The sequence below is a fragment of the Bombina bombina genome, chromosome 3 (assembly GCF_027579735.1).
Source record: "Bombina bombina isolate aBomBom1 chromosome 3, aBomBom1.pri, whole genome shotgun sequence".
NCBI classification, from domain to species: domain Eukaryota; kingdom Metazoa; phylum Chordata; class Amphibia; order Anura; family Bombinatoridae; genus Bombina; species Bombina bombina.
The window spans coordinates 1,179,672,106-1,179,692,553 of record NC_069501.1 but is presented as its reverse complement, the minus strand read 5'-3'; the positions used below and the strand labels follow the sequence as shown (position 1 = coordinate 1,179,692,553).

The following is a 20,448-nucleotide window of genomic DNA, read 5'->3' as shown; positions in this document are numbered from 1 at the left end:
AATTATTTTATTCTTAATCGGACAATCACTCCACATTGTGACAGTTTGAAAAGCTTTTAAAACATTTATCTTGTAGGCAGATATATGTAATGCAATGTTTCATTGCTGAAAAAACTGCATATATACGCGTGACTTTTATATACTTTTAATGTATACTCATTTATTTGCCCCTTTGTCCTGTAATTTACTTCTGAATATTGGAAACTTAAAAAAGAAAAAGAGAGCGCCTCAGTGGTGTAGATTTGCAAAACAACGAAGAAAAGAAAAAGAATGGGCTACTCATAGGGGTGAGTATTTTCAAATCAGATTTTAAATTGTAACAGAAAAAAGGCAACTCACATGTGGTCATGCACTACTGGTAGTGCACGTGACGTAGACTGGAGAACACCAATCCCCCCCAGAAGCCTGATAAAATGGTGCATGTAGCACCGAGAAACGCGTTGCTTTTAATAAATAATGTTATACTTTTAGCGGAACTAAGTCTACTTCTGTCGCTGTTACTTTGTTTGGCGCATTGTTGCATATCCCCAGAGCAGCATTTTTGCACCACTGAGTACTTGGGAAGTGAAGACTTGTGAGCTGTGTGATCAGCTGATCACCTGATCGTGACGTTGAGGACCCCACATAGAGCTCCCAGTCAGTAGGGACACTACCGCTAAGACGAACTGCTGCAACAAGTAGCCAGCTGCCTTGCCCGGGGTCGTCCTGCTGGGGGGAGCGTGTTCTCCAGTCTATGTCATGTGCACTACCAGTAGTGCATGACCACATGTGAGTTGCCCTTTTCTGTTACAATTTTAATTCTGATTTTGGACATACCCTATGAGATGCCTCCTTTTTTTTCTTTACTTCGTTGCAGCTTGCCAGGGATACAGGATCTCTTATCAGGAGTATCGACTCATTTGGCGGACATTGATACTGGACTTTACACCTTTTCTTTTTAGTACTCCTGTCATTCTTTCTTGTACTGTCTCTTATTTGTTCAATAGTGAGCGCCCCCTTTTTATATGCTTTATATATGTGGTTGATATATATATATATATATATATATATATATATATATATATATACATATTATATTTATTTTGACTCACAAAACAGTTCAGTCTTCAAAGCAACAAATTTCTAACTCACATTTATGAAAGCATTCGATTGTGACATGCTGGGCCCTTGAAAGCCGTCCGCCTGGCTTATACTCCTGTGTCAATCTTCAACCTGGGACTCCAATATTCTGCTTCTCACATACACACACATATATATATATATATATATATATATATATATATATTATATATATATATATATACACACACACACACACAGTCACACATACATTTTATTGGGATCAAATAAGCCAGTTGCAATGTGTTTGCTCTTTTTCCTGTTCTCAGGGAATCTATTTGAATGGTTTATTGAGCTGTAGACTTGTTAATCTAACAATAATGTAGTCTCTTCCAGCGCAGTTAATTACTTAAGATTTCACTGTGATGACTGCATAGAAAAGGCTGCCAAACAATGAAACATCCGTACTTAATTAGACTTGACAAAAACAGATTTTAGGCCATAGAATTCAATCTCTCTAATGTTCAGCCAAATTGCTTGAGTATTTTTATACATTTGAATAAAGAGTTCAAGGGGTATATTTAACATAGTGTGAGCGGACATGATACAATATAGAGTATCATGTCCGCTGCACATCGATAAATGCCGGGTTGATTTTTGTCCGCGGCCTCAGAGCAGGCGGACAAGTTATGGAGCAGCGGTCTTTTCGGAGCTTGATAAATCGCCCCCCAAGAGTCCAGATTCTTTAAAGTGTGCTGTACACTGCTATATACTGCTCAGGCAAACACATAACTGTTGTGATTTGTGTCAGTGAAAGGTTAAAATGCAAACTCAATTGTGATAGATCAAAATTTAATAAAAAAAATCACCTTATTAATTCCATTAACCATTTTAAACCAGGTGTGTCCAGACTTTACAGAGAGCCAACACCTTTTTTTCTTTAATTTTTTTTTTTATCAGGATGTAAAATATATTTGTTTGTTTTATAGCCTAAAAAAGAACTAATTCACAAGCACTTTAGAAAGGACAAATGCTTAGTTTTTTTGTCTTAAAAAAGTAATTTAATATTTAATTTACTTAAAAGTATATGAAACCCAACATGTTTTCTTTCACGATTCAGATAGAACATGCAATTTTAAGCAACTTTCTAATTTACTCCTATTATCAATTTTTCTTCGTTTTTTTGGTACCTTTATTTGAAAAAGCAAGAATGTAAGCTTAGAAGCCGGCCCATTTTTGGTTCAGCACCTGGGTAGTGCTTGCTGATTGGTGTCTAAATATAACCAACATTGAGCAAGCGCTACCCAGGTGCTGAACCAAAAAATATGAATTTCATATCCCTTTTAAAAACTTGGTTAAAGGGACATGAAAGTCAAAATTACATTTCATGATTCAGTTTACTTCTATCATCAAACCTCATTAACCAATCAGGATTGGCCATTTGTATGCACAGTATTTTATTATTATCCTGAATTGTGTGGAAGTCATTGAAGCTTTATATTATTTATACATGAGTCTTCAACCTTTAGTTAAAGCAACTTAGATTCATGAAAGTTATTACTCAAAAAGCTTAATAATAAATCAAATGATAAATAAATATATTTTATACTAATTGTGGGCAGCTTCACTTCATTTCTTGTGCTGAAGGCAACCTTCTGTATTATTTGTATAAAGTGTGTTTGTGGTCTTGATGTGCTGTTTTAAGATAGGCTTTATTAAACTGCATTTAATCAATGCCGTATTAGTTAAAGGCCATAATAGTCGAAAAATGACATGTTCTAATTTGTTAGAGGATGTCATTTTAAAACTATCGACCCGCTCTATTGTGTGCTTAACTTCCATAAAGAGGTTAAACAAAAGTACTGCTTGGGACCTGCGGAGCACTGCTGGTCCCGATTTAGATCAGCAACGTTTTCTGCTCCGGTCCAGAGCATTACTTCTACTGTATGTTTAAACAGACATTAGTGCAGGGTCGATCATCTTAAAATGACAAGCTCTAACAAATTAGAGCATCTCATTTTTTGACTATTTGGCCCTTTAATGGTAAAATGCATAGAACTTTATTAGAATTAAAGTAAAAAAATAAGACTAATATTTTGTTAATTAATTGATCCTGTTTAATATTTAAAATCACATGATTATTATTATAAGTTGTTACTGTCTTTGTTAATGTGTCTGTAAATAAATAAAATAGCCATTGCATTGTTTATTGCACATTTTTTTAAACAATAGTAAACACTGAAATGATATAGCTAATTTCCCTTTAATAAGATGGTGCCAGCTCTTGCCCAGTGTTTTATTCTGTTACTTTTGTTTTTAGGCAAAGAATACCTGAAGGAAAAAGAAAGGTTGGAGAGGGAATTGGCAGCTATGCGAACAACCAATGAAGACCAGAGGCGACACATCGAAATCCTAGACCAGGCTTTGAGCAATGCGCAGGCCAAAGTAGTCAGACAGGAAGAAGAGGTAAGTGTGCTCGGAGTAGTTAAGGAATGTTACCCTTATGCTAAATCAGTTGAAAGTGATGCAGCATATCTGTAACAAGCTAGAAAATATAACATGAACATTTCTATGTAAAATGACCTCACATTTCCATAGCCATATCCTACTGTAGAGGAACCTTAAAGGGATATGACACTTAACATTTTCTTTTGTGATTCAGACAGAGCATGCAATAAAAAAAACCCGTTTCCAATTTACTTCTATTTTCAAATTGACTTAATTCCCATGATATTCTTTGTTGAAGAGATACCTAGGCATCTAGAGCAGTATATAACCGGAAACAGTGCTGCAATCTAGTGCTCTTGCAAATGGATATCATTCTTGCAGAACTGTTGCCATCTAGTGCTCCAGGCACGTGCACGCTCCTGAGCTTATGTCCCTACTTTTCAACAAAAAATACAGAGAACAAAAAAAAAAATTGATAATAGAAGTAAATAAGAAAGTTGTTTAATTTCATTCTGAACCATGAAAATAAGAAATGTTGGTTTTCATGATCTTTTTTAGACATTAAATACCTTCGGCCAGATTACGAGTTTTGCGTTATGAGGGTTGCGGTACTAACTTGCAAGTTATTGTCACCGCTCACTTCCCTTCAGTGCTGGTATTACAGGTTTAAAAAAACCCGGCGTTACGCAGCCCCATTGATTCCAATGGGGAAACAAAATTTATGTTTACACCTAATACCCTAACATGAACCCCGAGTCTAAACACCCCTAATCTTACACTTATTAACCCCTAATCTTCTGCCCCCGACATCGCCGACACCTACATTATATTTATTAACCCCTAATCTTCCGCCCCCAATGTCGCCGCAACCTACCTACACTTATTAACCCCTAATCTGCGCCCCAACGTCGCCGCCACTATACTAAATTTATTATCCTCTAACTCTAACACCCACTAACTTTAATATAATTAAAATAAATCTAAATAAAACCTACTATTAATAACTAAATACAGGTATCCCTCAGTTTACGCCGGGGTTAGGTTCCAGGAGGAATGGTTGTAAATCGAAACCGTTGTAAATTTAAACCCAGTTTATAATGTAAGTCAATGGGAAGTGAGGGAGTTAGGTTCCAGGCCCCTCTCAAAATTGGCATAAGTAACACCTAATACATTATTTTTAAAGCTTTGAAATGAAGACTTTAAATGTTAAACAGCATCATAAACCTAATAAAATTATCACACAACACAGAATATATAATTAAACCAAGTTAAATGAACAAAAACATTTGCTAAACAGCATTATAAACCTAATAAAATAATCACACAACACAGACTTCACTTGCATTTTTCTGCAAACAGTTCTTTCTATGCATTCCATTCTGAACTGATTTATAGACAGGAAGATCTTGTTCCTTTGCAAGCTGCTCGATAGCTCAGGTCTGGTTAAACTGATTAATTTCAGCTTGCTTGGCTTGCATATCTTTGCTGCACCACAAGTGGACAGCTCCACCTACTGGCTATTTTAATCAATGCACTGCTTCTCAATGCTTTTCAATAGCAGTCACATGACTGAAAAAAGGTTGTTATTCTGAAACGGTGCAAATTGAACCGTTGTAAACTGAGGGCCACCTGTAATTCCTATTTAAAACTAAATACTTACCTGTAAAATAAACCCTAAGCTAGCTACAATATAACTAATAATTACATTGTATCTAGCTTAGGTTTTACAGCTAAGTTTGTATTTATTTATTTCTTGTAATTAGCAAGAGTCCATGAGCTAGTGACGTATGGGATATACATTCCTACCAGGAGGGGCAAAGTTTCCCAAACCTCAAAATGCCTATAAATACACCCCTCACCACACCCACAAATCAGTTTTACAAACTTTGCCTCCTATGGAGGTGGTGAAGTAAGTTTGTGCTAGATTCTACGTTGATATGCGCTCCGCAGCAGGTTGGAGCCCGGTTTTCCTCTCAGCGTGCAGTGAATGTCAGAGGGATGTGAGGAGAGTATTGCCTATTTGAATTCAATGATCTCCTTCTACGGGGTCTATTTCATAGGTTCTCTGTTATCGGTCGTAGAGATTCATCTCTTACCTCCCTTTTCAGATCGACGATATACTCTTATATATACCATTACCTCTACTGATTCTTGTTTCAGTACTGGTTTGGCTTTCTACTACATGTAGATGAGTGTCCTGGGGTAAGTAAGTCTTATTTTCTGTGACACTCTAAGCTATGGTTGGGCACTTTTATATAAAAATCTAAATATATGTGTTCAAACATTTATTTGCCTTGACTCAGGATGTTCAACGTTCCTTATTGCAGACAGTCAGTTTCATATTTGGGATAATGCATATGAATAAATCATTTTTTTCTTACCTTAAAAATTTGACTTTTTTCGCTGTGGGCTGTTAGGCTCGCGGGGGCTGAAAATGCTTAATTTTATTGCGTCATTCTTGGCGCAGACTTTTTTGGCGCAAAAAATTATTTTCTGTTTCCGGCGTCATACGTGTCGCCGGAAGTTGCGTCATTTTTGACGTTTTTTTGCGCCAAAAGTGTCGACGTTCCGGATGTGGCGTCATTTTTGGCGCCAAAAGCATTTAGGCGCCAAATAATGTGGGCGTCTTTTTTGGCGTTAAAAAATATGGGCGTCACTTTTGTCTCCACATTATTTAAGTCTCATTATTTATTGCTTCTGGTTGCTAGAAGCTTGTTCACTGGCATTTTTTCCCATTCCTGAAACTGTCATTTAAGGAATTTGATCAATTTTGCTTTATATGTTGTTTTTTCTATTACATATTGCAAGATGTCCCAGATTGACCCTGAGTCAGAAGATACTTCTGGAAAGTCGCTGCCTGGTGCTGGATCTACCAAAGTTAAGTGTATCTGCTGTAAACTTGTGGTATCTGTTCCTCCAGCTGTTGTTTGTAATGAATGTCATGACAAACTTGTTAATGCAGATAATATTTCCTTTAGTAATGTTACATTACCTGTTGCTGTTCCATCAACATCTAATACTCAGAGTGTTCCTGTTAACATAAGAGATTTTGTTTCTAAATCCATTAAGAAGGCTATGTCTGTTATTCCTCCTTCTAGTAAACGTAAAAGGTCTTTTAAAACTTCTCATTTTTCAGATGAATTTTTAAATGAACATCATCATTCTGATTCTGATATTGATTCCTCTGGTTCAGAGGATTCTGTTTCAGAGATTGATGCAGATAAATCTTCATATTTATTCAAAATGGAATTTATTCGTTCTTTACTTAAAGAAGTCTTAATTGCATTAGAAATAGAGGATTCTGGTCCTCTTGATACTAAATCTAAACGTTTAAATAAGGTTTTTAAATCTCCTGTAGTTATTCCAGAAGTTTTTCCTGTCCCTGATGCTATTTCTGAAGTAATCTCCAGGGAATGGAATAATTTGGGTAATTTATTTACTCCTTCTAAACGTTTTAAGCAATTATATCCTGTGCCATCTGACAGATTAGAGTTTTGGGACAAAATCCCTAAGGTTGATGGGGCTATCTCCACTCTTGCTAAACGTACTACTATTCCTACGGCAGATAGTACTTCCTTTAAGGATCCTTTAGATAGGAAAATTGAATCCTTTCTAAGAAAAGCTTACTTATGTTCAGGTAATCTTCTTAGACCTGCTATATCTTTAGTGGATGTTGCTGCAGCTTCAACTTTTTGGTTAGAAGCTTTAGCGCAACAAGTAACCGATCATAATTCTCATAGCATTGTTAATCTTCTTCAACATGCTAATAACTTTATTTGTGATGCCATCTTTGATATCATTAGAGTTGATGTCAGGTATATGTCTCTAGCTATTTTAGCTAGAAGAGCTTTATGGCTTAAAACTTGGAATGCTGATATGTCTTCTAAGTCAACTTTGCTTTCCCTTTCAACTGTTACTGGAGGGAAAGGAACTTTTTTACCACAGGATAAAAAATCTAGAGGTAAATTTAGGTCTAATAATCGTTTTCGTTCCTTTCGTCACAATAAGGAACAAAAGCCTGATCCTTCCCCTACAGGAGCGGTATCAGTTTGGAAACCATCTCCAGTCTGGAATAAATCCAAGCCTTTTAGAAAACCAAAGCCAGCTCCCAAGTCCACATGAAGGTGCGGCCCTCATTCCAGTCCAGCTGGTAGGGGGCAAATTACGATTTTTCAAAGAAATTTGGATCAATTCAATTCACAATCTTTGGATTCAGAACATTGTTTCAGAATCAGAAGGGTACAGAATTGGCTTCAAGATAAGGCCTCCTGCAAAGAGATTTTTTCTTTCCCGTGTCCCAGTAAATCCAGCGAAGGCTCAAGCATTTCTGAAATGTGTTTCAGATCTAGAGTTGGCTGGAGTAATTATGCCAGTTCCAGTTCTGGAACAGGGGCTGGGGTTTTATTCAAATCTCTTCATTGTACCAAAGAAGGAGAATTCCTTCAGACCAGTTCTGGATCTAAAAATATTGAATCGTTATGTAAGGATACCAACATTCAAAATGGTAACTATAAGGACTATCCTGCCTTTTGTTCAGCAAGGGCATTATATGTCCACAATAGATTTACAGGATGCATATCTGCATATTCCGATTCATCCAGATCACTATCGGTTTCTGAGATTCTCTTTCCTAGACAAGCATTACCAGTTTGTGGCTCTGCTGTTTGGCCTAGCAACAGCTCCAAGAATTTTTACAAAGGTTCTCGGTGCCCTTCTGTCTGTAATCAGAGAACAGGGTATTGTGGTATTTCCTTATTTGGACGATATCTTGGTACTTGCTCAGTCTTCACATTTAGCAGAATCTCATACGAATCGACTTGTGTTGTTTCTTCGAGATCATGGTTGGAGGATCAATTTACCGAAAAGTTCATTGATTCCTCAGACAAGGGTAACCTTTTTAGGTTTCCAGATAGATTCAGTGTCCATGAATCTGTCTCTGACAGACAAGAGATGTCTAAAATTGATCTCAGCTTGTCGAAACCTTCAGTCTCAATCATTCCCTTCGGTAGCCTTATGCATGGAAATTCTAGGTCTTATGACTGCTGCATCGGACGCGATCCCCTTTGCTCGTTTTCACATGCGACCTCTTCAGCTCTGTATGCTGAACCAGTGGTGCAGGGATTACACAAAGATATTTCAATTAATATCTTTAAAACCGATTGTACGACACTCTCTGATGTGGTGGACAGATCACCATCGTTTAATTCAGGGGGCTTCTTTTGTTCTTCCGACCTGGACTGTAATTTCAACAGATGCAAGTCTGACAGGTTGGGGAGCTGTTTGGGGGTCTCTGACAGCACAAGGGGTTTGGGAATCTCAAGAGGTGAGATTACCAATCAATATTTTGGAACTCCGTGCAATTTTCAGAGCTCTTCAGTCATGGCCTCTTCTAAAGAGAGAATCGTTCATTTGTTTTCAGACAGACAATGTCACAACTGTGGCATATATCAATCATCAAGGAGGGACTCACAGTCCTCTGGCTATGAAAGAAGTATCTCGAATACTGGTATGGGCGGAATCCAGCTCCTGTCTAATTTCTGCGGTTCATATCCCAGGTATAGACAATTATCTCAGTCGCCAAACGTTACATCCGGACGAATGGTCTCTTCACCCAGAGGTATTTCTTCAGATTGTTCAAATGTGGGGACTTCCAGAAATAGATCTGATGGCTTCTCATCTAAACAAGAAACATCCCAGGTATCTGTCCAGATCCAGGGATCCTCAGTGCAGAGCAATGGATGCATTGTCACTTCATTGGAAGTATCATCCTGCCTATATCTTTCCGCCTCTAGTTCTTCTTCCAAGATTCTGAAGGAATGCTCGTTTGTTCTGCTGGTGGCTCCAGCATGGCCTCACAGGTTTTGGTATGCGGATCTTGTCCGGATGGCTTCTTGCCAACCATGGACTCTTCCGTTAAGACCAGACCTTTTGTCGCAAGGTCCTTTTTACCATCAGGATCTCAAATCCTTAAATTTAAAGGTATGTAGATTGAATGCTTGATTCTTAGTCAAAGAGGTTTCTCTGACTCTGTGATTAATACTATGTTACAGGCTCGTAAATCTGTATCTAGGAAGATATATTATCGAGTCTGGAAGACTTATATTTCTTGGTGTCTTTCTCATCATTTTTCCTGGCATTCTTTTAGAATTCCGAGAATTTTACAGTTTCTTCAGGATGGTTTGGATAAAGGTTTGTCTGCAAGTTCCTTGAAAGGACAAATCTCTGCTCTTTCTGTTCTTTTTCACAGAAAGATTGCTAATCTTCCTGATATTCATTGTTTTGTACAAGCTTTGGTTCGTATAAAACCTGTTATTAAGTCAATTTCTCCTCCTTGGAGTTTGAATTTGGTTCTGGGGGCTCTTCAAGCTCCTCCGTTTGAACCTATGCATTCATTGGACATTAAATTACTTTCTTGGAAAGTTTTGTTTCTTTTGGCCATCTCTTCTGCTAGAAGAGTTTCTGAATTATCTGCTCTTTCTTGTGAGTCTCCTTTTCTGATTTTTCATCAGGATAAGGCGGTGTTGCGAACTTCTTTTACATTTTTTCCTAAGGTTGTGAATTCTAACAACATTAGCAGAGAAATTGTGGTTCCTTCATTATGTCCTAATCCTAAGAATTCTAAGGAGAGATCATTGCATTCTTTGGATGTAGTTAGATCTTTGAAATATTATGTTGAGGCTACTAAGAATTTCCGAAAGACTTCTAGTCTATTTGTTATCTTTTCCGGTTCTAGGAAAGGTCAGAAGGCTTCTGCCATTTCTTTGGCATCTTGGTTGAAATCTTTAATTCATCATGCTTATGTCGAGTCGGGAAAAACTCCGCCTCAAAGGATTACAGCTCATTCTACTAGGTCAGTTTCTACTTCCTGGGCGTTTAGGAATGAAGCTTCGGTTGATCAGATTTGCAAAGCAGCAACTTGGTCTTCTTTGCATACGTTTACTAAATTCTACCATTTTGATGTGTTTTCTTCTTCTGAAGCAGTTTTTGGTAGAAAAGTACTTCAGGCAGCTGTTTCAGTTTGATTCTTCTGCTTATAATTTCAGTTTTTTTCATTATAAGATTTAAACTTTATTTTGGGTGTGGGTTATCTTCAGCGGAATTGGCTGTCTTTATTTTATCCCTCCCTCTCTAGTGACTCTTGCGTGGAAGATCCACATCTTGGGTAGTCATTATCCCATACGTCACTAGCTCATGGACTCTTGCTAATTACATGAAAGAAAACATAATTTATGTAAGAACTTACCTGATAAATTCATTTCTTTCATATTAGCAAGAGTCCATGAGGCCCACCCTTTTTGTGGTGGTTATGGTTTTTTGTATAAAGCACAATTATTCCAATTCCTTATTTTTTATGCTTTCGCACTTTTGTCTTATCACCCCACTTCTTGGCTATGCGTTAAACTGATTTGTGGGTGTGGTGAGGGGTGTGTTTATAGGCATTTTGAGGTTTGGGAAACTTTGCCCCTCCTGGTAGGAATGTATATCCCATACGTCACTAGCTCATGGACTCTTGCTAATATGAAAGAAATGAATTTTATCAGGTAAGTTCTTACATAAATTATGTTTTTAACTAGGTAGACTAGTTAGTAAATAGTTGTTAACTATTTACTAACTACCTAGCTAAAATAAATACAAATTTACCTGTAAAATAAAAGTGTAAGTTTAGGTGTTAGATTAATTCAGGTTAGGTTTTATTTTACAGGTAAATCTGTATATATTTTAGCTAGGTAGTTAGTAAATAGTTAATAACTATTTAGTAAATATTCTACCTTGTTAAAATAAATACAAACTTAACTGTGAAATAAAAATAAAACCTAAGCTAGATACAAGCGTTTGATGTCCCTTTAAGTTATCAATTGGAGTGTCTTTGAATGAAACCACCCGATTAGAATATGACTTTAACAGTGGTAGCCTCTGAGTCATATTTAGATTATTTTTTCAACAGGATTCTCCTGGCTACATTATGGCAAAAGTATTTTCAAATAGAAATATCCTGCATAGTGTAAATAGCATAATACCCATGGTGTTACATTATCAGACCTAACATAGCCTTGCGCCCACAGGGATTGCTGCTTTACACTTATGTGCAGTCTAATTTTAGACAAATGATCACTTGTGGTGTCAATGGCTCTTCACTAGGAAAGCTGTTTTGTAATTGATATTCCCTGTTATACTTATCTTTATCAGTTAGATTCGGCCAATTGCAAAGTGCCTATTTTTCTACAATACCAGCTGTATTCATTTAAAGGGACATTAAACACCTTTTGCTTCTAAGTTAAAAAAAGCAAGAGGTTTTATAATTTTTTCCTTACAAATGGTTTTTAAAGGGACACTCAATCAAAATTAACCTTTCATTATTCAGATAGAGCATGCAATTTTAAACAACTTTCCAATTTATTTCCATTAACAAATTGTGCACAGTCTTTTTATATTTAAACTTTTTGAGTCACCAGCTCCTACTGAGCATGTGCAAGAATAAGCGTGTATGCATCTGTGAATGGCTGATTGCTGTCACATGGTACGTGTATGCATTTGTGATTGGCTAATGGCTGTCACATGGTACAGGGGGAGTGGAAAAAGACATAACTTTTAAAATTGTCAGAAAAAAAACTACTACTCATTTGAAGTTCAGACTAACTGCTATTGCATTGTCTTGTTATCTTGCATTTGTTGATTATGCAAATGTACTGTGTTGACTGGTCCTTTAAAGGGGCAGTATACTATAAAATAATATTTCCCTTAATGTGTTTCCAATTACTTGTTTTTCCAGTTGCAGAGTATAAAATGTATGAGATTTGCTTTTTTAAGGCTTATTTGTGTATATGAATTAGCTGATTTTGTGTTTTGAAACCACAACCTAATAAAATGGGTTGAGCTTGTAGGTATAATCAGATCTCATTACTGTATCACATTGTGTACATATACCTGCTTCTTTATCTTATAGCTGTACATAAACCAATCACCAATACTTGGAGAGAACAATGGAAAATTAACATTTTATTACCTTATCTCTTCTTTAACCCACTGGGAGTGTAATTTATTCTACTGGCTGTGTTAACAGAGCTTGGCCTCGAGACCAAAAACTTTCAGGATGGGTGGGGATACCACAGGCTAAATAAACTATTTCAAATGCTAATATAAGGCTAATGGAAATACTTGTAAACAATTTAATACCCTCCAGCAGGTAAAGTGGATCATTGCGAACAAATTAAAGGGGAGACATTTTTTGAGTAAACTGTCCCTTTAAGCATTTGAAATAGCTGATTTTGCATGTGGTTTCCCTACCTATGTTGAAAGATCCCGTACCTAAGTATTGGCTGTAAGAAATGATTAATTACACTGCCAGTGGGGGTTAGGAGAAAGAAGAAATGCAAAGCAATTTTTTAATTGTTCTCTAAAAGGGGCTGATTCGCTAAAGCTCTCCAGATGATACGTGGTTTTTCACCCTGATCCTAGCAGGGGCTGCCATGGTGGAATTATTGAAAAAAAAAAAAAGGCAGTACCTGCGAGTGGCTAGATGGCTCCTATATAAAGTAATGGAGGTAGCTGGAAGGGGACACTTTGCTCCATAGAGTGAAATCCCATTACATTGCTTTCTGCTATAGCATCTTACAATTGCTTCTATGTATTTTTATATTAGGGTAATAACTACTTTGAGTGTTTTGAGAACAGCTCACCAGCTTCTAACTGGCGAGACAAAACGCTGCGATTTGAGAGACAATTTGATATATGCCTGTGGAACTCCCATGTTCAGCCCGTTTTTCGCAAAAAACAACAATTACGTCTTGTATTTTGTACTTATTAGCGCGAATTTCTATGTCTTTTTTTTTTATGTTTGCACATCAAGAGTACTGAAATTACAATTTACACTGTGCATATTTAAAACAATTTATTCCTGTGTTATTTACATACAAAATGTATATACAGGCATACCTCGTTTTATTGCGCTTTGCAGATATTGCCCTTTTTACAAGTTTGAAGGTTTGTGGCAAACCTGTGTCGGGCAAGTCTGTCGGTGCCATTTTACCAACATATATACACATATAAACATACACTTGAATACACACCTATATGTACACACCACAAGCAAAAAGATTATGACTCACTGAAGGCTCAGATGAAGGTTAGTATTTTTTTGCAATAAAGTATTTTGTAATTAAGCTATGTACATTTGTTTTTTTATACATAATGCTATTGCACACTTTATAGACTACAGTATGATGTAAATATAACTTTTATATACACTGGGAAACAGAAAAAATAGCGTGACTCACTTTATTGCTACAAGTACATTTTTATTTGATAAAATACGTTTTTTGGTCAAGAATGTTATGATTTTTGATGCGCCTAACAATACAATGTTTTCCTGTTTTTATGTGAATGGTTCAATTATTTGTTTTCTGTGATTTTTAAATTACAATTTTAATTGTGCACTTTTTTATGTATGCATCTCCTTCCCATAAGAAAATGCAGTATACACCTCTTAGCAAGACACCCTGTTTTCTTGGTAAATGAATAGAATTATAGAATTCCTCCAGGGAAATAAAAGGACTGGCAAGCATTCTTATAAAATCTCACCAGCCCAGTGAGCTTTAGAGAATTGGCCCCTTAGTATTGGTCTCTGTATGGCCCCTTAGTATTGGTCTTTGGTATACAGACAGTGAAAATATAAAAAGCATGTGTGTGTACAGAAAGTGATAAAATAAGGAAATCTGATTTTCCTGCAAGCTCAACCCATTTTCATTGGGTTGTAGTTTCGAAGAACAAAACCAGCTATTTCATATACAAAAGTAAACAGAAGCAATTTCTCAAAAGATTATTCTCTGCAGCTGGTATGGCAAGCCTTTGGAACCACATTAAAGGAAAAACAGTTGTACATTACAGTGACCCTTTAATGCTTGAAGCACATTCTTGCATTTGTGAATTTATATTTCACAGATTTCTAGTTTTGTCACTCTGTACAATATTTTCTTTCACGTTTGCCCTTAGCTGCGTAAGAAACAGGTCTACGTGGAGGAGGTTGAAAAGTTGCAACAAGCGCTGACCCAGTTGCAAGCAGCAGGAGAGAAGCGAGAACAGCTGGAGAGTGGGCTCCGTAAGCGGCTTGAGAGAGAAGTGGAATCCTTGAGAATGCAGCAGGTACAAGGATGTTCTATGCGCGATAATGCTTACATTAAAGGGATATGAAACTCACATTTTTTATTTTATGATTCAGAAAGAGCATGCAATTTTAAGCAACTTTCTAATTTACACCTATTATCAATTTTTATTCATTCTCTTGGTATCTTTATTTGAAAAGCAGGAATGTAAGCTTAGGAGCCAGCCCATATTTGGTTCAGCACCTGGGTAGAGCTTGCTTATTGGTTGCTGCACATATATGCATCTTGGTATTGGCTTTAAGCTAACTCCCAGTAGTGCATTGCTGCTCTTTCAACAAAGGATGCCAAGAGAATAAAGCAAATTAGATATTAGAATCATGAAATACAATTTTGGGGGTTCATGTCCCTTTAAAAAAGTGAAAAAAGAATCTCTTTATTAGTGTATTTTCGTTGATATTATTTTTTCCTTAATTGTACACGGGTGTTTACGGGTGTTTACAGACCCAGTTTGGGGGCGCATTGTTGGCCTCTCCAGTCTCTGATTGGCTGCTTGGAGCCTGGGCTAATTTGATTATTTTACCAATAAATACAACATAATTATGCATCTTAAATGATCTTTGTTTAATTTGGTTATTATTTAATTTCTACAGAGACAAACAAATTGCCAGACATCTAACACACTGGAGTATAATGCCCCAGCCCTTATGGATTTGTTGCGGAAACGAGAAGAGACCATCTTAGCTCTAGAAGCAGATATGACCAAGTGGGAGCAGAAGTATTTGGAAGAAAGTGCCATGCGGCATTTTGCCATGGATGCTGCTGCGACTGCTGCTGCCCAACGGTATGGCCCTTAAATGTTATGTATACAAGTTGCTGGGTTCACAGTGAAGTCTCCAACCATACATCTTAACATTTCATCCATATTAATGTTCAGTATTCAAGAGACAAAAACACAAGGACTCTAAATATTGCTGTATACTATATGTAGAATTTAGCAGTGCTTGACCGTGTAAATCACAACTGTGTTGGTGGTTCACATACATAGCTCACATATTTTCCAATTTCAATTAAAACGTAACTATTATTTTCTAAACTAAATTCCTACACTTAGTGATACTGATGACCAGGAAACTAATTCTTCAATACTGGATCTCCAATAAAGCTCCTCCCTTTCAGAAATTAATGAACGCTATACAAGCCCAAATGTTTATAGAACAGGCAGACGTCCAAGGGGATTTAGATAAACGAATCAAAGCATTTGTTACTAAATGGGAATTTCTAGTATAAGGTGGCGCAATGAAAGTTGCTATTCCCAATGTAGGTAAATTATAAAAGTATATATTTTTATATTCAGTAGTTCATTAACCACACCTCTAATTATATATTCCTCTTTGAAAAACAGATACTGGACCAAAATTTAGATGTAAAAGTCTATGCAGTTTTATTAAATTCTCTTATTGCAACATTATGAGCCAGTTTAAAAGCTAGACACCGGTGTCTTCTAGATTAATCTATAAAAACATAAAATTGTATCTATATGTTTATACAATCGATAGTAAAAAATGTAAAATTGTATCTAAAATCATATACAGAGTGACTTGCAAGATATTGATATACAATTCTAATAAACCTATATAGGCATTGTTATGGCTGAAAGTCTTGATTATATCCTGCAATATGAGTTACAGAGTGAGTGCCGTAGTTAGCCACACTATGGAGACTGTAATGTCCGGTGTTACCTTACAGTGTATCTGCCTGATTACACTATATTGGTGAGTCCTTGGTGTGGAAAGATTAATGTGCAAAGATGCTCTTAGTATCTGAAACGATCTTCCTTTTCGGTCAGTGACCGCACATCTGCTTCTGATTCAACCGCTTCTCCTAAAATACCTCCTTAGCGTTTTTTTCTCTTTGCGGTCCTTGATTAACCTCTTGTTGTCAAGGTTCTTGACTTTGTGGACCTTTTCGTGCTGGGAATAAGTCGGTGATCCTTGATGTGTGTGGGTAATTGCGGTAATCCTTTGTTGGGCCACAATCGATGTGGCTAGTGGTCTGGTGTCTGATCTTCCTTTCGGTCAGTGACTGATCGATTCCTGTTGGTGTAACCGCTCCTCTTTAAGGTTTCTGGGTGATAGTCTTTAGTGCAGGCAAGTGGTATAACGCTAATAGTAGCAAATAGCGTTTTTCCTTGCCAGAATTTGACGAGTAGGTGATGTTTGTTAAGAGCGCAAAAAAGCTCAGTGTGATCCTTTATTCACCACAATCAGTGTGGCTATTGCTCTGGTATCAACGTGTTTCGGCTGGGCAGCCTTTCTCATGATAACGAATAATTATATTGTAGCTATTTTAGCATTTATATTTATTTTACAGGCAACTTTGTATTTATTTTAACTAGGTACAATAGCTATTAAATAGTTATTTACTATTTAATAGCTACCTAGTTAAAATAATTACAAAATTACCTGTAAAATAAATCCTAACCTAAGTTACAATTAAACACTACACTATCAATAAATTAATTAAACTACCTACAATTACCTACAATTAAATCAACTAAACTAAATTACAAAAAAAAACAAAACACTAAATTACAAAAAATAAAAAAAGATTACAAGAATTTTAAACTAATTACACCTACTCTAAGCCCCCTAAAAAAATAACAAAGCCCCCCAAAATAAACAAAAATGCCCTACCCTATTCTAAAATAAAAAGTTAACAGCTCTATTACCTTACCAGCCCTTAAAAGGGCCTTTTGCGGGGCATGCCCCAAAGAAATCGGCTCTTTTGCCTGAAAAAACCCATACAATACCCCCCCCCCAACATTACAACCCACCACCCACATATCCCTAATCTAACCCACCCAAACCGCCCTTAAAAAACCTAACACTAAGCCCCTGAAGATCTCCCTACCTTGTATTCACCCAGCCGGGTATCACCGATCCGTCCAGAAGAGGGTCCGAAGTCTTCATCCTATCCGACAAGAAGAGGTCCTCCAGAGGCTCGGAAGTTTTCATCCAGGCGGCATCTTCTATCTTCTTCCATCCGGAGCGGAGCGGGTCCATCTTGAAGATTGAGCTTGCATTCTATTGGCTGTTCCGATCGGCCAATAGAATGCGAGCTCAATCTGATTGGATCAGCCAATCCGATTGAACTTGAATCTGATTGGCTGATTAAATCAGCCAATCAGATTTTTTCTACCTTAATTCCGATTGGCTGATAGAATCCTATCAGCCAATCGGAATTCGAGGGACGCCATCTTGGATGACGTCATTTAAAGGAACCTTCATTCGGACTTAGGACGTCGTTAGAAGAGGATGGATCCGCGCTGGCTGCTTCAAGATGGACCCGCTCCGGATGGAAGAAGATAGAAGATGCCGCCTGGATGAAAATTTCCGAGCCTCTGGAGGACCTCTTCTTGCCGGATAGGATGAAGACTTCGGACCCTCTTCTGGACGGATCGGTGATACCCGGCTGGGTGAATACAAGGTAGGGAGATCTTCAGGGGCTTAGTGTTAGGTTTTTTTAAGGGGGGTTTGGGTGGGTTAGATTAGGGGTATGTGGGTGGTGGGTTGTAATATTGGGGGGGGGGTATTGTATGTTTTATTTTGAGGCAAAAGAGCTGATTTCTTTGGGGCATGCCCCGCAAAAGGCCCTTTTAAGGGCTGGTAAGGTAATAGAGCTGTTAACTTTTTATTTTAAATAGGGTAGGACATTTTTTTATTTTGGGGGGCTTTGTTATTTTTTTAGGGGGCTTAGAGTAGGTGTAATTAGTTTAAAATTCTTGTAATCTTTTTTTATTTTTTGTAATTTAGTGTTTTTTTTTTTTTGTAATTTAGTTTAGTTGATTTAATTGTAGGTAATTGTAGGTAGTTTAGTTAATTAATTTATTGATAGTGTAGTGTTAGGTTTAATTGTAACTTAGGTTAGGATTTATTTTACAGGTAATTTTGTAATTATTTTAACTAGGTAGCTATTAAATAGTAAATAACTATTTAATAGCTATTGTACCTAGTTAAAATAAATACAAAGTTGCCTGTAAAATAAATATAAATCCTAAAATAGCTGCAATATAATTATTCGTTATATTGTAGCTATATTAGGATTTATTTTACAGGTAAGTATTTAGCTTTAAAATGCGATTAATATATTTAATAAGATTTATTTAGTTAGATTTAAATTATATTTAATTTAGGGGGGTGTTAGTGTTAGGGTTAGACTTAGCTTTAGGGGTTAATACATTTATTATAGTAGCGGCGAGGTCCGGTCGGCAGATTAGGGGTTAATAAATGTAGGTAAGGTAGCGGCGACGTTGCGGGGGCAGATTAGGGGTTAATAAATATAACATAGGGGTCGTCGGTGTTAGGGGCAGCAGATTAGGGGTTCATAGGGATAATGTAGGTTGCGGCGGTGTCCGGAGCGGCCGATTAGGGGTTAATAATATAATGCAGGGGTCAGCGATAGCGGGGGCGGCAGATCAGGGGTTAATAAGTATTAGGGGTGTTTAGACTCGGGGTTCATGTTAGGGTGTTAGGTGCAGACTTAGGAAGTGTTTCCCCATAGGAAACAATGGGGCTGCGTTAGGAGCTGAACGTTGCTTTTTTGCAGGTGTTAGGTTTTTTTTCAGCTCAAACTGCCCCATTGTTTCCTATGGGGAAATCGTGCACGAGCACGTTTTTCAAGCTGGCCGCTACCGTAAGCAACACTGGTATTGAGAGTTGAAGGGGCGGTAAATTATGCTCTACGCTCCCTTTTTGGAGCCTAACGCAGCCATTCAGACAACTCTAAATACCAGCGTTATTTAAAAGGTGCGGGGGGGAAAAAAACACGCGTAGCTAACGCACCCCTTTGGCCGCAAAACTCTAAATCTAGGTGATAGAGAGCAAAGCAAATTTGATGATAAAAGTAAGTTGTTTAAAATTACATGCCCTATCTGAATCATGAACGTTTAATTTTGACTAGACTGTTCCTTTAAGTATAAAAATATCTTCAGCTTGGTTGCGATGAGTAGTGAAAGGTTCAGTGAGGGCTGTTAGCTTTTCCCAAGGACGTTTCTGAGTTCTAGAGCGCCTGACAGGTTTCTGAAGCCCTTATTTGAATGTCTGTTTATCGGCAAATGCTAAACTCATCCGCAAAGTTCTACATTCTGTTTTCACTTTACATGATTTACTTGATCTCAGTGTTTTTTCTTGCTTTGCCAGCTCTTGTATTTATTGCTTTGGTACTTGTTACTTGCTGAATGTTGCTAGGGTGTGCCAAGATAAATGGAAATATATTCATACTTACAGGAAAAAAAGAGAAATAGAGTTAAATGAGGAAAAAGTAAATTGAGAAAGGATGAAGAAAAATAAACTGGTAGGGTATGTGGGAAGATGCAGAAACAGGAAGGAAAATAATCTGGGTAAAAAGATGAGGGAGAAATATAAAGAGAAAAAAAATATAGAGAGACAAGCAAGTAGGTACTTAGGGAAAGGAAAGATCATTGTGAGTTGCATAGGGAGACTTCAAAACATTTGTCATTTTTGTGGCTGCCAAATACAGTATGTTTAATAGAGTTTACATTTGAGGCTATGATTTCTAGAAATATGGGAAAATATAACAAATGTTATTCTTAAAGAGATAGCCAAGTGCAATCATAATGAAATGGACAATGTTCTGGGCATTGATACCCACCCTGTTTAACTCATCGCCTTTTTATTGTTTTGGGGATGTTGTAATGTACAAGTACATATAATAAATAAAAAAAGTGCAAAAAGAAAATACTCTTAGTTTATTATTATTGCACTATTGAATGCATATAACTATGTGATTAAAGGGGCACTGAAGTCAAAATTAAACTTTAATA

The 20,448-nt window shown here is 36.9% G+C and overlaps 1 protein-coding gene across 3 annotated transcripts in view; it reads left to right on the top strand.

Moving 5' to 3' along the window:
* AMOTL1 (angiomotin like 1) overlaps window positions 1-20,448 on the top strand; it is a 262,449-nt gene that overhangs the window by 193,847 nt on the left and 48,154 nt on the right. For all 3 annotated transcript variants that reach the window (XM_053708609.1, XM_053708607.1, XM_053708608.1), the window contains exons 7-9: window positions 3,380-3,525; window positions 14,497-14,646; window positions 15,257-15,447. In XM_053708609.1, the coding sequence (XP_053564584.1) occupies window positions 3,380-3,525; window positions 14,497-14,646; window positions 15,257-15,447 (487 nt within the window). The remainder of the gene's footprint in view (window positions 1-3,379; window positions 3,526-14,496; window positions 14,647-15,256; window positions 15,448-20,448) is intronic.